This window comes from Neopsephotus bourkii, unplaced genomic scaffold (genome assembly GCF_033783945.1).
Source record: "Neopsephotus bourkii isolate Nb327-2 ecotype Australia unplaced genomic scaffold, CSIRO-AGI_Nbou_v1 NB_941, whole genome shotgun sequence".
In the NCBI taxonomy this organism is placed as follows: domain Eukaryota; kingdom Metazoa; phylum Chordata; class Aves; order Psittaciformes; family Psittacidae; genus Neopsephotus; species Neopsephotus bourkii.
Window position 1 is genome coordinate 2,488,964 of NW_026901435.1, and position 14,661 is coordinate 2,503,624.

Below are 14,661 nucleotides of genomic sequence, written 5' to 3' on the forward strand. Positions count from 1 at the left end.
TTGCCACCGCAATGTTAGGAAGGGGAAGTAGTTGTTGCCAGTGGTGGAACATCAGAAGATGATGAAAGAGCATGGCACAGTGATGGCAGCTCTAGGTAAGTGACACTATAAAGTCCAGCTGATATATTTTAAATAATCTTCTCTGTAAGCAGTTAATGAGTAATAATGAAAATTGTGCACATTTAGAAGAAAAGATGCAGAAGAACTTAAAACTTTCAAGGTTTAATTTTTAGCTATATTACTAACTAAATTTTAGGAAAGGTTTCATCCTTGTTTGTGAGAAGAATTGCTTCCATTTGGTTTTGCAGGATGGTAGCATGCATGCTTCAAGCATGTTGTAGCCTTTTCCTGTGACTGTCAGTCTGTGCTGTGTGAATGCCTCGCTGACCCTTGGTTTGAAGTTAGAGAGCAAAGCTTGAGGAAGCTTCACACCATCCTTGGTTTCTTTAGCAGATTGAATTGTGTTTGTTTTTTTTGCTAACTTTTGTTGAAACTATTCAAAATCAGAAGTCCTGAGAAGTCCTGATTTTCACATGTATCATTCTTGAATTGACCTAGTGAACAGCAGTTTATTTCTTATGGTGCTAGAAGCTGTTTCTTGGAAGATTGAATGATCTCAAGGCTTTTAGTTTACTAACATGTAAATTGTAGATAGAATATAGGAGTTTAGGCACTGGTTGTAACTGTTAAAATATTGTAGTTACTTAGAATGTTGAGTATGATCTTCTGTTGGGTTATATCCTATAATCCAATGCACTCTGAATTGCATTTTAAGTTCCATTTCTTAATTTCTTTTTTATTTTGGTGTATGATACATAGTGACTACTCAAGTGATTATTCTGACTGGACGGCAGATGCAGGAATCAATTTGCAACCACCAAAGAAAATCCCTAAAATTAAAACAAAGAAAGCGGAAAGTAGTTCAGAAGATGAAGAAGGACCTGAAAAACAAAAGAAGCAAATTAAAAAGGAAAGGAAAAAAGGAATTGAGGAGAAAGATGGACCGTCAACATCACCAAAGAAGAGGAAACCCAAAGAGAGAAAACAAAAGGTTAGATGATCTTTTTATATTGCAAGATGCTCACTCTTGATGTCTTAGAAAGAATTTGTTCTATGATTCAGTTACATGTGCTACTTAATATTGTCTAATTTGAAAACACATCGTGACTTGTGAGAAATGATAATTACTGACTCTTGTAAGTCAAATGATAGATTGTTGTAATGATACGCTTCCTAAGTATGAGGCGCTTCGCTTAAGGAACAGTTTTAATGTTCTTAATACCGTCTTTTCACAGACCAGAAACTTCTTTCTATGGATATATTGAGTATTAGTATAACATATGCTTGTGTTTTTCCAGCTGTACTGATTGTCTTCCTGCTTAATTGCACTTAGTCTGCACAATCATGTCGTGTTTTTCTATCAGTTCCATGATATATGATGTTTGCTTTATGCTTGCTGCTATACTTCTATCAGGGGGGAATTTCACTTGATCAGAGTTCTGCTGTTTGTCTGTTTTGTATTTTGTTTGCTTTCAAATATATTCATGTCATTCCAGTTTAGATCAGTAAACATGGAAATTTTGAGTTACTTTTGTTGCATTTGAATATGTTACCCTTGGAGTATCTTGTTTGCAGTCTGCAGGTAGAGTCTTCTGTCAGTGGCTATATGGTGTAGATTTCTGTACAACTGGCCAAGGTTTCCTCCTGTACATGGACAAGATTCTGTTAATTTCAAAGCAACCTTGCTTGAATGGTTGTATAAAACCCTGTTTTATCTGGCATATCAGATATAGACGTGCAGTATACGCTTAGGACCAGCAACTGCAGTGAGCTTTGTTACTTACAAATGCATGGTATGAGCACATAGAATTTGAAACTGCAGTCCCACAGCACATTATAATAAAATATACCATTAAGTAACATGGAGATACCCAATCTTGGTCATTTCCACATGCTTTACCTCTGTTTGTTTGTTAATCTCTCCCTCCTCCTTTCGTGGGGCTCCTTAATTGGCACCTGTATTTGTCTTATGGACCAAGACAGTTGATTTTAATAAGACACTTCCCAAAATACAGGGCTTCCTCAAATGTTATTTAATTCATATTCATCTTCTGTGTGTATTTTCTTCAGAGGTTGGCTGTAGGAGTTCTGGCAGAAAATGGTTTGACACTGGAAGAATGGCTGCCTTCAGCATGGATTACAGACACTGTTCCTCGTCGGTGCCCATTTGTGCCACAGATGGGGGATGAGGTATTGTATTTTTTGTCCTCTATGTTCTTGCTTCTTTCAGCTTATTTTTGCCTTCTTCTGTTCTCATCTTTGCATTTTTCCCCAGAGATTTATTATCAGAATATTTGGGATTTTCTTCAAAATATTGTTTTATCTGGCTAAACATTTTTTCAGTCCCTTTAGTCTTTCCCAGTGTTGCTTTAGCTTACTTTTATTCCATACTACTGTGGTAACATTCCTTCTTGCACTACGTTCGCTGTGTTCCCTTACGACATGCATGCAAGCTGTGTGAGGTGCTTTATGTAGTGGAACTAGTTATTAGTGATAGCGTATCTTATATGCTGAATAACAGGTAAAAGATCAAATACAAATTGAAGTTTAATTAAACTTCGGTTTGGGACTTGAAATAAAACCCAGGAATTAAGCCTCTGAGAGGAGGGTGGGGTGTGTGTTTTGTTTTGTTTGTTTGTAAATTTATTTATTCTGAAGAAAAACTGATACTGTCGTTTTCCCTTGTGTTTCTGATATTGAGAAGCTTCTGCTGGTCTCTTATCCCCTGAAAATCATAAGGGAAGTTATGTATACATGTATTTTATAGGAACTGGACTGTAAATAGCTTGTGAACAGAGCCCAGTAGCAAAAGGACACCCACTAGTTTCTAGTTTGGAAAATGTGAACATTACAGTGAATTGTATGAATAAGTAGTATCAGATAGAAGGCAATCTTGAAAACCAGAGTCTGCATTTTTCCTAAAATCTCCTCAGGTTAAAATAAGAGGAAATAGCTGCCTTATGCTGTAATGTGTAGTCTTTTGGCTCTTCTGGGAGGTACTAAACAGAGTGCTTGTAGAGCTCACACCTTCAGAATGAAGTTGGAGAAATAATTGACGTGTTGGCAAAGTTGATTAACTTTGGTCCTGAGCCAGAGCTGTTTGTAGGCACCACCTCAGATACTGAACCTGACCAGAGGTTGAATGTGCAAGCTATTTTGTTTTTACTGGCTCACTTCACTGATGCAGTTCACAGCATAGCTATGCAAAAGTTACGTCACTGTTGCTCATGAGGGAGGGAAGGACCACTTCAAGTTGAGAATTGCAACTGGAGAAAATGCTTATGGATTTATACTCTCCAGCAAGCATGTTTTGGAGACTATGCTGTTCAAAAGTTCAAGTCCAAATAAATATATTTGGTGCCTGATACCATCTGGACAAATTGAGGCAGCCAAGGATTTATCTGTATCATATTACTCAGGAGACTTTAACATCATATTGATTTAGTAAGCTAAACTGGTGTGTTTAGTTTGGCACCTGCTGAATAGCGTATGTACTAGGAATATCTAAGTAGGCTGCATCCTTTTGCTGGAAAAGGCTTTATATTGGTGAACAGGAAATTTCATGTCCTGTGCCTAGAAAGTAGAAATAGTTTCGCTAATAGAGCATACGTTTGTAATCAAGCTGCTCTGTCTAAAATTCCATCTCTGATGCTTGCACTCCCCAGATTTGCATAAAATGTGAAAAGAAGCTATTAATCTAGTAAGTTACTTCTGAGATCCATACGAATAGAAGATCAGTTTAATTAGAGATGGTGATGAGAAGAGGTCTCCTGTGGCCTTAGAACATTTTGGTGGATGGTTGGTGTGTTTTATAAGATTTGGGAGGAGAGAGATTTCAGATTCATTCTCTTACAGCTGTACAAACAAGTAAGAGAAACCAGTAGTGCTATATTTAGTTCTCAGCGCATAAGAATAGCACATATCATCCCTTTTCCCTTTCTAAATACTCCAATTTACAGACCTTATGTCATGTGTTTTGAGGGTGAGGAGAAAGAACCAGAGAGATGTGACTGCAATTCCCCTGTCTCGATTATGGAGCTACAATGCTTACTCATTGGGGTATTCTGCTATTAGCACAATAAATAGTAGTTTTGTCTGGGTACTAGAGCAAGTGTGCAGAAGCAGGAATTTATCAAGATTAAAAGTATGATTTCCTGGAAAAAACATAAGTTCTTTTTTCTGCAGATATTTTCTGAATTTGTTCCTTTGACAGAAGACGCAATGCTTAGAGCCATTTATAAAATAAAAGTTTTTCACTTCTGTAAACAGAAGATTATTGCATTTGGAATGCATCATAGCTGGAATACAGCTGTTTAGTCAGATCTTTGTTCTAATTAGTTTGGAAAACCTGTGTTTTGCGTTTCTTGAATATATGCTTAAGGTTTTCAGCATACTACTTCATTACAGTGATGGTTTATAACAGAAACATTCTTCCACATGATACCATGTACAGCAGTGTCAAAGTAAAACTAATAGACTCTGGATGTCTGAACCGTGGAAATTTGTAGTGGGAGGATTTAAAAAAAATTAATAAGCATTTGAAATGTGCTTATTCAATTTAAAATGTGCAAATTCAAATATTCTGTTCGTTCATGTCTTTGTTGGGCTGTTTGTTCAGTGAAGCAAATACCAGAATCTTAACAAGAACAATAAGAAACAGCAGAATTTTCCTCTTAAAATATATTTCTCATTCTAAAAGGATATGATTAGCCAGACAGTGAATTTAGTAATGCTTGATTGTCATCTTAGGGCTGTCCAACAGTGATGAATAAACGAGTGGATTAGTGGAATTGATGTTGCTTGAATTGTTCTGTAGTGCAGTAATAAATAGATGGTTCCATTACTGATTTTTGGTTTTGTCTTGTGTAATTTAGGATATTTTGCTCATAGGAAATATGGTTATAGAACATATATTTCTATAAATGTTTCTACGATACCTGCTTTAATTGCCCACTGCCTTTTTTTTTTGTTGTTGTTTTTTTGAGAACCTATGACTTTTTCAGGAAAACCAGGTGGAAAAAAAGTGGTAACAAAATAGAAAGTACACACATTGTATGGAAGTGATATGCTAGCATTTCAGCTCCTCAAAGTCTTTGATAGATAACTGTCACATTTCACTTATAGGTCTACTATTTCCGACAAGGTCATGAAGCATATGTTATAATGGCAAAAAAGAACAAAATATATAATATTAATCCCAAGAAGCAGCCATGGCATAAAATGGAATTACGGGTATGACTTATTTTCTATTTTGTTTGTATTTTAATGTTTTTGAAAATCTGGAAACTTAACTGAAACTAATCCTTAATATGGATGTTTCTAATGTGCTTTTAAAGTATTAAGGGAGAAAAGTTAGTCTAATAAATATTGAAATGAAATCAAACCTTAAACTGTACTTCCTTTTGCCTCTGCTTGAGCAGGTGAGGTGGTTACACTTCATAGCAAAATGTTTTTCAGACAAGTTACACTGTGGAAATAACAGCTTGTTTCAAAAGACTGAATCTCAGACACTTGATTTTGGCATGTTCTGGCAGAAGTCTGATCTTTTCAGTATACCCATATTTTCATGTTTTAGAAAGTTACTACAGTTATCTTAACTTCAGTGGTGGTACATAACAGTTTGTTTATTCCAGGAGCAAGAGCTGATGAAAATAGTTGGGATTAAGTATGAAGTGGGATTGCCTACTCTCTGCTGTCTTAAACTGGCTTTTCTTGACCCTGATACGGGTAAACTAACTGGAGGATCGTTCACCATGAAGTAAGGAAAACAATATTATATTCAAATTGGGGGATTTCATCTTGGGGACAAGGGGCTGAGGTTGAAAGTTAAAAGGTAACATTAATGTTGTGACTTGAACTTTTGCTTTTGAAGTATTGAATTGAAACTGTTTGTTTGTTTGTTTTCCTAAGTGCTTTACATTATGCTTTTGCTGTTTTATTGCTTAATAGTTATGTGTTCTGTTTTAATTAGGTATCATGATATGCCAGATGTCATAGATTTCCTAGTTTTGAGGCAGCAGTTTGACGATGCAAAACACAGGCGATGGAATATAGGTGAGTTGTGTGGTGAGGATTTTTTTGGTGTGGCTTTGTTTCCTTGTTTTTCTAAGTGTCTACCTATTTTCATGATAACTTACTAAGAAGTAGCTTACAGAAAATAAATCCTAATGCTCTGCTGAAGTTGGAGAATAGGCTCTGTATGTTTGGATGTGGAGTCCTGTTTTGCCCTTGACTGATGCCTGAAGCAAGCAAACAAAATACAGAAGGTAATATGTAAAAGAAGGTGCAAAGAAAATCTCAGTTGTGTGTTTTCAGAGAGAAATGAAGAATACTTTTTAGAAATGTATTTATTGGTAACTGATAATTTACTGTAGCGTATATATTGCTTGTCTCTGTTCTGATTTGAGGCCCTCTTACAACTGCATTGCTAACTAGAAGGGGGGGGGGCGTTCTATTTCTGGAGTTTCTACTGGAAATAGGAAATGCGTGACTTCTAGACTGTACAAAGAGAATGCCTTTCCCATCTCAGTATTTGTTTGAATTCTGTTCTAAACCCCATATGCTTTAGCTTTATTGAAATGTGTATGATTATACTTCACTGCGGTGTGAATGGGAACGTTTTTTTATTCGTTTTACTTTGCCCGTGATTAATTATTTCCAAGTATTGTATACTGGAGGAAGTCAGTGGCAGGCTTGTCCTTCAGTCGCATCTAATTCCTAGTCATCTTTTTCATATGATAATAAAGAATACCTTTAAACAGTGAAACCTAACCTAGGGGGAGAGAAAGTTGCATTATGATGATATGAACATCTGAGGGTGGCGGGGGGGGGGTTCAGGAGGTCAGGAAATACATATGTTCTCATTCATAAAAACAGCCTTAGATTGTCTCTGAAACTTAAAAGATTAAGCAAGTATTACTGGTTTTTCAGAGTTCAGGATGAAACTGTTCCCCTAAGAGAGAATTTGTATATGATATCATATTTACAGAATTACAGACAGCGTTAATGTCTTTCCCAGTATCTCTGTATATTCTGTGAAGTGACATGTTTCTAAAAGTGAAATATTGATAGCCTTCCTTTTTGGTTGGGTTGGTTTTGTTGTGTTTTGTTTTGGTGGTTTTTTTGTTTGGTTGGTTTGAGTTTTGTTTTGTTTATTAAGCAGATCTTAATGTTAAAAACACATCATCTGTAAAGTAGCAATGATTTCTGTACCAGCTCAGTTCCTGTGGTTCTTTAATTCGGGAGCTGTGGCTAATATTTACAAAGCTGACTTGCCAGCATTTCTTGCCACTGCAGGCAAAGCATCATATAGGAGAATGGTGGATTTTAATGCAAGAACATGATGGTGTATCTGACTGCCTGTGTAGAAATGACTGATCCAACATACAACATCTCTGTAAATACACTGCCTCCTTAGTCTGTATTTGCAGTTTTCAAAGTGCTGTCCTCTCAAGTTCATCATAACTAAGTAACCTGAAGAAGTGGCACAGATGGATATTAAAAACTTTTTTATCATTTCTTACCTGACTTTGCCAGGAAAGATGAATTGATCTTCTGTCCTTTGATTACACATCATGATATGCTTACTTAGGATGTGTGCTTTAGCAGTAGATGTGTAAATTACATATGACCATATTAATAAGTTCCATATCATCTCATACTGTATGCTTTGTTGTCTGGAAAGACAGCTTATCTTTGATTCTGTAGGGGTTTTGGCAAAGACCCTCAGCCTCTGATGCAGTAGGAAATGTATACCTTGATTTCTTCTTTAAAGATCATTTTGGTTTAAAGATTTTTTTAAGAGACAAGATTGGTCAACATCTACTGACATGTCACCAAGCTTTGCTCTTTCCTGACGGTTATGGATCTGTGGTCTTGTCTTGCTCTGACATGCCATACATATTTTCCCACAAGATCGAAGCAGTGGTAGAATAATGGCTGCTATACCCTGTATGTGGATGGCCTAGCCAGATGTCATCTGTCAGTTGTCATTATAGAAATCCAGGAGTTTTAGGGACTTTGAAATGTTGCTCTTGCTGCTCTGAAGAGAACAAGCACAGGTAGCATCTCCTTCCTGGGCTGGCAACTGTATTTTGAGAAACTTGCATTGTAGAAAGAATCAGAGCTGCACAAAAAGTATCAAAAGTGCCAGAACCTTTTATAAAGACTTCAGCGTAAATAAATATGAGTTTAAGGCCAGTGGTGTCTAATACCAGCTTATAACTCTGACAAGTGTGCATTAGAGTTCATTCTTCAGTTCTTCTTTTGGGTGGTAGAACTAGCAATAAAATAGCTTCCTTCTTTGAGGCTATATGAAATGCTAAAGCAGAGGCAGCAAAGACCCTGCAGTTAAAACTGCTACAGCTCTTCCACAGGCCTTCCAGATTGCTACCCTGCTCTCTTTGTTGACACCTCAGATATTTTACTAATGTATACTTATGTATCTGGGACAAATCATGCACTGTTTTGTTGCAGTGTGGAACACAGCATAAAAATGTTCCTTGAGAGTAGGTCATAGATAAGGAGAAATGCCTTAGAACTGTACATGAATCTGTTCCTGACTTTTCAACCACGTGAATCTGAAATCTCCAAGATTTATCTGACATGGTCAAGTCTTCTGAACTTTCACTTTTCATCAACAAACTGGTATTTTTTTCATGTCATGCAGTTGCTGGTTTGTCTTCTCAGGACTACTGTTACTATCTTCCTTACTCCTCTGAGATTTCTGGCACTTAGCCTACAAATCAATATTTTTATAGCTACTATTTGGAGAGTTGATGGATATTAAATTTTCTGCCTCAACTTTAAGTCATTAAAGCATTGATCCTTTAACAAATAACAATCCTGGGTGCTTTGGTGGGGGGTTTTGCTAGGTTTTTTGGTGGGTTTTTTTTATCATTTGGGTTGGGGGGGGGGGGGGTGATATTTTTTGTTTTGTTTTGGTTGCTTTGGGTTTTTTTTGTTTAGGGAAGAATATTTGTATTTATGGAGTTTTTTAATATTAAATGTATATTAATATATTCATCCTTTCAGAAAGAACAAAGTTTGAGAAATGACAGGTTCTTATTTCTACTCAGATTGTATTTATTGCACATCTTTGTTTTATTATAGCTTAACTACAAGATTAATACATGGTTAAAAGCTACATTCTGGCAGGATTTGTGCAGCTTTAGCTATATGTCTTAGACAAGTGTGCATGTGTCTCTTACATAGCAGCCACTTTAAGTTCAACCTACAGTTTATATTTTTATCAAGCTGACATCTGGTGATTAAAAAGTCCTGGGAAACTGTGCTAAATCCTTCCAGTAAGAATTTTTGATGTGCTGTCCACATAGATGAAGCAGCACAAAGGACACTGGAAAAAATATGATTCAGGAGATTGTTCTCTGGGTTTTTTTCAAACAAATTGTTTTCAGGTTTAGCGTTCTGTCCACAGGAATGCTATGGCTCTTGAAAAATCAGAACTGCTGCAAGGATACACTCCTTTAAGTGGTTTTCATCTGCTTAATGTTTAGCCCCGTGAGGACACTTGCAGTTGTACCTACACACATTTTGTTGTAAAACTGATTGCTAGGGAATGACATGTTAGGAGACTGTGCTTTAAGAGCTCTTTAGAAAAATTTATTCCTTTATAATAAAGCATCACCTCTTATATTTTTGATCTTGCCATTTCAGATATTTCTGGTATTCTCTTACAATCAATCACAATTAGGACTATTAACGGAAGCTTTGTAATTCTCACAGAATTACTTGCAATCCATTAAATGAAAAAAAATGCAGTAAAGAACAATTTGAGAATATATTTTCTTCTTACTGATTCAGACAATTGCAGCAAGCATTTGGGCAGAGCGTGGATGTGTTGGAATAGAACAAATACTGCAGCAGTTGAGAAAGAGTGTGTATGTTCCATGCCGTGAAAACACAAAACTGCAGTTTTTAGAATCGTGCGCTTCAAATTACATTTGTTCTTGTATTGAGCGAACTGAATACACCACTAAAAAATGTTTCTAAATTCTCTGATATGCGTTACAGAAAATGATGGGCTTTTTGATGCTGAGTAATACATGGATTCTCGTGTAATTTTTTTAATAACACTTGTGACCTTTTTTCTCAGCTAGGCAAATGCTTTACAGTAGTGAAACCATTTCGATCACAATAAATTACTTTGCTAACCTTTTGGAAAAGCTTTAATAAATTTTATTCTTTATCAGTCATATTGCCTGCATAGTAAAGAGAATGAACCTCTGGATTGCATTTGGGTACCTGGAAAAGCACTTCAGAAACTGAGAGGGAGCTCAGCAATGTTCAAAATATTCCCTCTACAAAAGCATCGCAGTACTCAGTTACTTTAAGATAACATGTAGTGTTTTAAGACAAGTAGATTTGAGTCTTAAAGTTACAGCATTGAAATGTCTTACATTTATATGAAAGAAAAAAAAAATGCATATATGAAGACCATGTAGATAGCCCTTTTTTTAATAATTTTTAATGCCATATTAACTTTAATTTTTGTTTAAAAGCAGCCTTCAGAAATAATTTAATTTTTAATTTTTATTTTAACTGAACGTGACTTATGTTTTGCCTGTTGATGTTGCAAATGTTGAGAAGGATTTCTGTATTCAACATCAAGCCAAAGGCATCTAAAAACTGCTTTTACTTGGAGGTGTAAGGTTCCTTGTATTGATTAAATTGTTTTGTGTTCTCACCTAGGTGATCGTTTCAGGTCAGTGATAGATGATGCGTGGTGGTTTGGAACAATTGACAGCCAGGAACCTCTTCAGCCTGATTATCCTGATAGCTTATTTCAGTGCTACAATGTCTGGTTAGTAAATTTATTATCAATCTTTTATTTTAATTAGTTATTTCATTTGAAGGATTGACTGAACGACTTGCTTGCATTAAATTCAGTCATGCATCTCACTGTACCAGTTTATTATAATACTCTGTGGTGTATATATAGTTATGCTGCAAACATTAAATAATTAACATTGTCTGTGGTATATATATAGTTATTTTACAAACATTAAATAATTACACTGTTGAAGCAGTATTAGTAGATAATTTAAATGTGGGGTTTGTTTTGTTTGGTTTTTAAGCTGGGACAATGGTGATACTGAGAAGATGAGCCCTTGGGACATGGAGCTGATACCAACTAATGGTAATGGTGCATTAATAACATAATTGCTTAAAGAGTGTGTTTAAAGAAGGAAAAAAATGTTGTATGATTTTACTTAAATAATGCTGTTTCTCTTGGGGAGTAGGGGAAAAGCCCACAAACCAGTTGTGTTTCAAGAACATCCTTAAAGGAATTATTAAACTGAAAGTGGGTTAAGATAAATGAACTGCAAAAGAAAAATACAGCTATCCTTTGACAAAGTGTATGTTGGAAATAGAGATGTTAAAAAATTGTGATAGATGACATACAGTTAAAGGTACAGTTTTGTATAGCTAGGGAGGATTAAAGATATACTGGTGCCCTGTGTCATCTTTTCTGAGACCTGTCAGCATGACTGCAGATGTTCAGTGTGTTGAAGATTCAGCATATGCCTCTGTGATAGTTTGATTAACAGGAGGACTTGCTCCCTATTTGGCCCAGCACGTGTGGCAAATAGGTGTGCTGCAGAGTGGACAGCAGAGCTCGGGCACTGCTCCCAGGGAAGAATATTGTGTTTCTTCCTTCCTCACTTAGTTTTTTGGGGTTTTTTTAAATTTCATAAAAAGATGGTTAAAAAACAAAGTACAATCACATTATTTCCTTGTGTTTTCTAGGAAATGTTTGATAATACTGGCACTCATATAAGTAAGCATAGAAGTAACCATGAATAATTCTTTTTAAGTTATACAGCAATATACAGAAAGGATACTAGTTGCGTCCAAAATGTCTTTGAGCAAATTGGGTAGTATGTGTTTGCATTGGTTAGTAAAATGATGTTATATATCTTTGAATTGCAGGTATATGTATTGTGCAAGATACAAAGATTTGTATTTTATTTCATTTTCATTTTACTACGTTCCAGCTGTATTTCCAGAAGAACTGGGAACTAGTGTTCCTTTAACAGATGATGAACGTAGAACACTGCTCTACAAACCTCTGGATGGAGAATGGGGTTCCAGGACCCGAGATGAGGAGTGTGACAGAGTTATTGCAGGGATCAACCAACTCATGACTTTAGGTAAAGGCTGAATAATATGGGAGATGCTTTTGTGTTATGTTTTTGGACTAGGCTCACGTGTACCTCTGAAATTACGAAAATGAATGTGATAAAATACACCTTTTACTTCTAGATTAACTGGAACAAAACTTTAGCATTGCACATATTTTTTCATGTAGTGGGTATAAAACCTAAACTTTCTCCTTTTTTCAAAGGTAACTATTCTGTTGAAATAGGCTAGGGGTTTTGGTTTTACAGGAGAAAAACAAGTCCTAGATTTTTTTTACTTTGGCTAGCAGAATCTTCTTGGGGTTAAAATGGCAAACTTAATGATGAACAGAATATTAACTATATTACGAGCAGATGCGGTCAGGGGACTCTTTTATGCTTAAAGCGAGAATGTGTAGATTGTCCTTTCAGTAGGCTTTTCTAACTCCTGTTTTCTCCCTCATAGTTATGTAAAATATTGAGGAAAAAGTAATTGATTAATTCTATGCAACTGACTAGCAAATGGCTTTTAAGTTAGTCGTTACAGTTGCAATTCGTCTTTACAGGCTGCATCTGAAAAGGTAACAAAACATTTAACACATCACTGCAACATTTACATGATCAAAAGTAGGTGCCAGAGGTTTGAGATCCACCAGTGAAATAGGGGCTAAATCATTAGTCTTCTGTATGTTTTCTGATGAGAAAACTGTGTTAAGTCAGCAGTCTTGGGTTTATGACCAGGCTAGCAACGGTCATTAATTAAATGTATAAGTTGTCACAGATAATTGTTTTTTTAACAGATCTTTTAAGTACTTGAAGGAAGTTAATAGCCATACAGTGTAGTAATCCAAATTACAGAATTACATTAAAAAAAAAACTTGTGAGGAAATGAAATTCTAGTTGTTCTCACTCTGTTGTCTAAGAGTAATGGTTATGTGTTTTGCATTACCCTGCACGGCATGCTGCTTAGTTTGGGGTTTAACTGTAGCATATGTGGTATGTATCGGTACAAAGTAGCAGTTGCTAGAACATTCTTCAGAGTGAGTAAACAGCTTTCAGAAGAAGAACAGTCTGTTTAGCAGCAAGGTACTTTCTGTTCTTAAAGACTTTCCTGAGAGACGCTAAAGGTTTTTTATGGTTTTATATTGTATTTTCCCTTGAGGTATAAAATGTTAGCATGTGTGTAAGCACCCATGATGCTCCTAAACACAGGAAGAATAAAATAACCCAAGTTTGTATAGGTGCATAGACTTAAATTGCTCAGCAGTCTGCTAGCATTATGATGGATTAGTTTTAGAAGTCTTTGCTGTTAGGTAGGGACAGATGTGTTTCTGTTTTACTTTGAGTGTAGTTTTCAGTCTTAATGAGATTGAAATAGTACTGTAACTTTATGGTAAGAATTCAATGCATTGCTTGCTTTGAAGGTGGGAGAGTGGCAATATCAAACCAAATGAAATCTCCCTATACTGTAAATAACAATACTGAGCTGTATCTTTTCATATATATATAATTTATACATTTAAATCTACTTTTCAAATGTTTGTGTCTTACATGCATTTGCATTGTCTCTGAGGAGCATTGGTGCTTCATGCACAACTGAATGGGTAGTGACTGCAGTGGTTCTACTTAGAGCATACATACCAGCAAGCACTTTTATATGGAGAATGTCACAAATTTTCAGAGTGTAGTTATTGTTGCTATTTTATAAACGTACTAAGGAAAGAGTGTTTCAGACATTAAGAAATGGCATATGTTGTGGGAGGATGTGAATCTTGAAGCTGCCAAGGGACGTTTGTGGAATATATCTTATTTTTATTTATTTTTCATTCTGTCTAGATATTGCTTCTGCATTTGTGGCACCTGTGGATCTCCAAGCTTACCCAATGTATTGCACTGTTGTGGCATATCCCACCGACCTCAGTACCATTAAACAAAGACTGGAAAGCAGATTTTACAGGTTAGATCCAAGTCTTGGTTCCTGCTGTGAAACACTGCCAACCATATTTTTGGTAGATCTTTGTCTTATAATACCCAAGTAAGAGATAGGTACAGGTGTGTGCTTTCTGTTTCTCTCATCTTCTATCCTTGGTAAGATTTCCTTTTATAAAACTTTAAAAAGGATTGTACATCTCTTCTCCAAAATGTATTTCAGTGTTACGTGACATTCAGATTCCTGCTTATGCAAATAAGATTCAAACTTAGTCAGAAGGATTAAGTTTCCACTTTATAATTTAAAAAACAAAACCCTGTTTTTTAATAAGCAAAATCTTAGAAACATGTCAAGTGTGTTTGTCCTAATGTGCTTAAAAAAAATAATCTTGTAATGTCACTTAAGAAGCTACACAGAAAATAGCTTCTCAAATTACTAGATTTGAAATTCTCAGTTGCTAGACAGCAACAGAAGTTAACTTTTTGACACAGTTTTGATGTTTTCCTAACCAGGGATTGAAAGTGCTGTATT

The 14,661-nt window shown here is 35.7% G+C and overlaps 1 protein-coding gene across 3 annotated transcripts in view; it reads left to right on the forward strand.

Annotated features, from left to right (window-relative positions):
• The window catches only part of PHIP (pleckstrin homology domain interacting protein), a 105,862-nt gene that overhangs the window by 77,145 nt on the left and 14,056 nt on the right, over positions 1-14,661 (forward strand). For all 3 annotated transcript variants that reach the window (XR_009726269.1, XR_009726270.1, XM_061358376.1), the window contains exons 22-31: positions 19-95; positions 820-1,051; positions 2,131-2,250; positions 5,185-5,292; positions 5,694-5,818; positions 6,032-6,114; positions 10,771-10,882; positions 11,157-11,218; positions 12,078-12,233; positions 14,037-14,157. Coding sequence is in view for 1 of the 3 variants with exons in the window: in XM_061358376.1 (XP_061214360.1) it covers positions 19-95; positions 820-1,051; positions 2,131-2,250; positions 5,185-5,292; positions 5,694-5,818; positions 6,032-6,114; positions 10,771-10,882; positions 11,157-11,218; positions 12,078-12,233; positions 14,037-14,157 (1,196 nt within the window). In the remaining 2 variants the exon portion in view is untranslated. The remainder of the gene's footprint in view (positions 1-18; positions 96-819; positions 1,052-2,130; positions 2,251-5,184; positions 5,293-5,693; positions 5,819-6,031; positions 6,115-10,770; positions 10,883-11,156; positions 11,219-12,077; positions 12,234-14,036; positions 14,158-14,661) is intronic.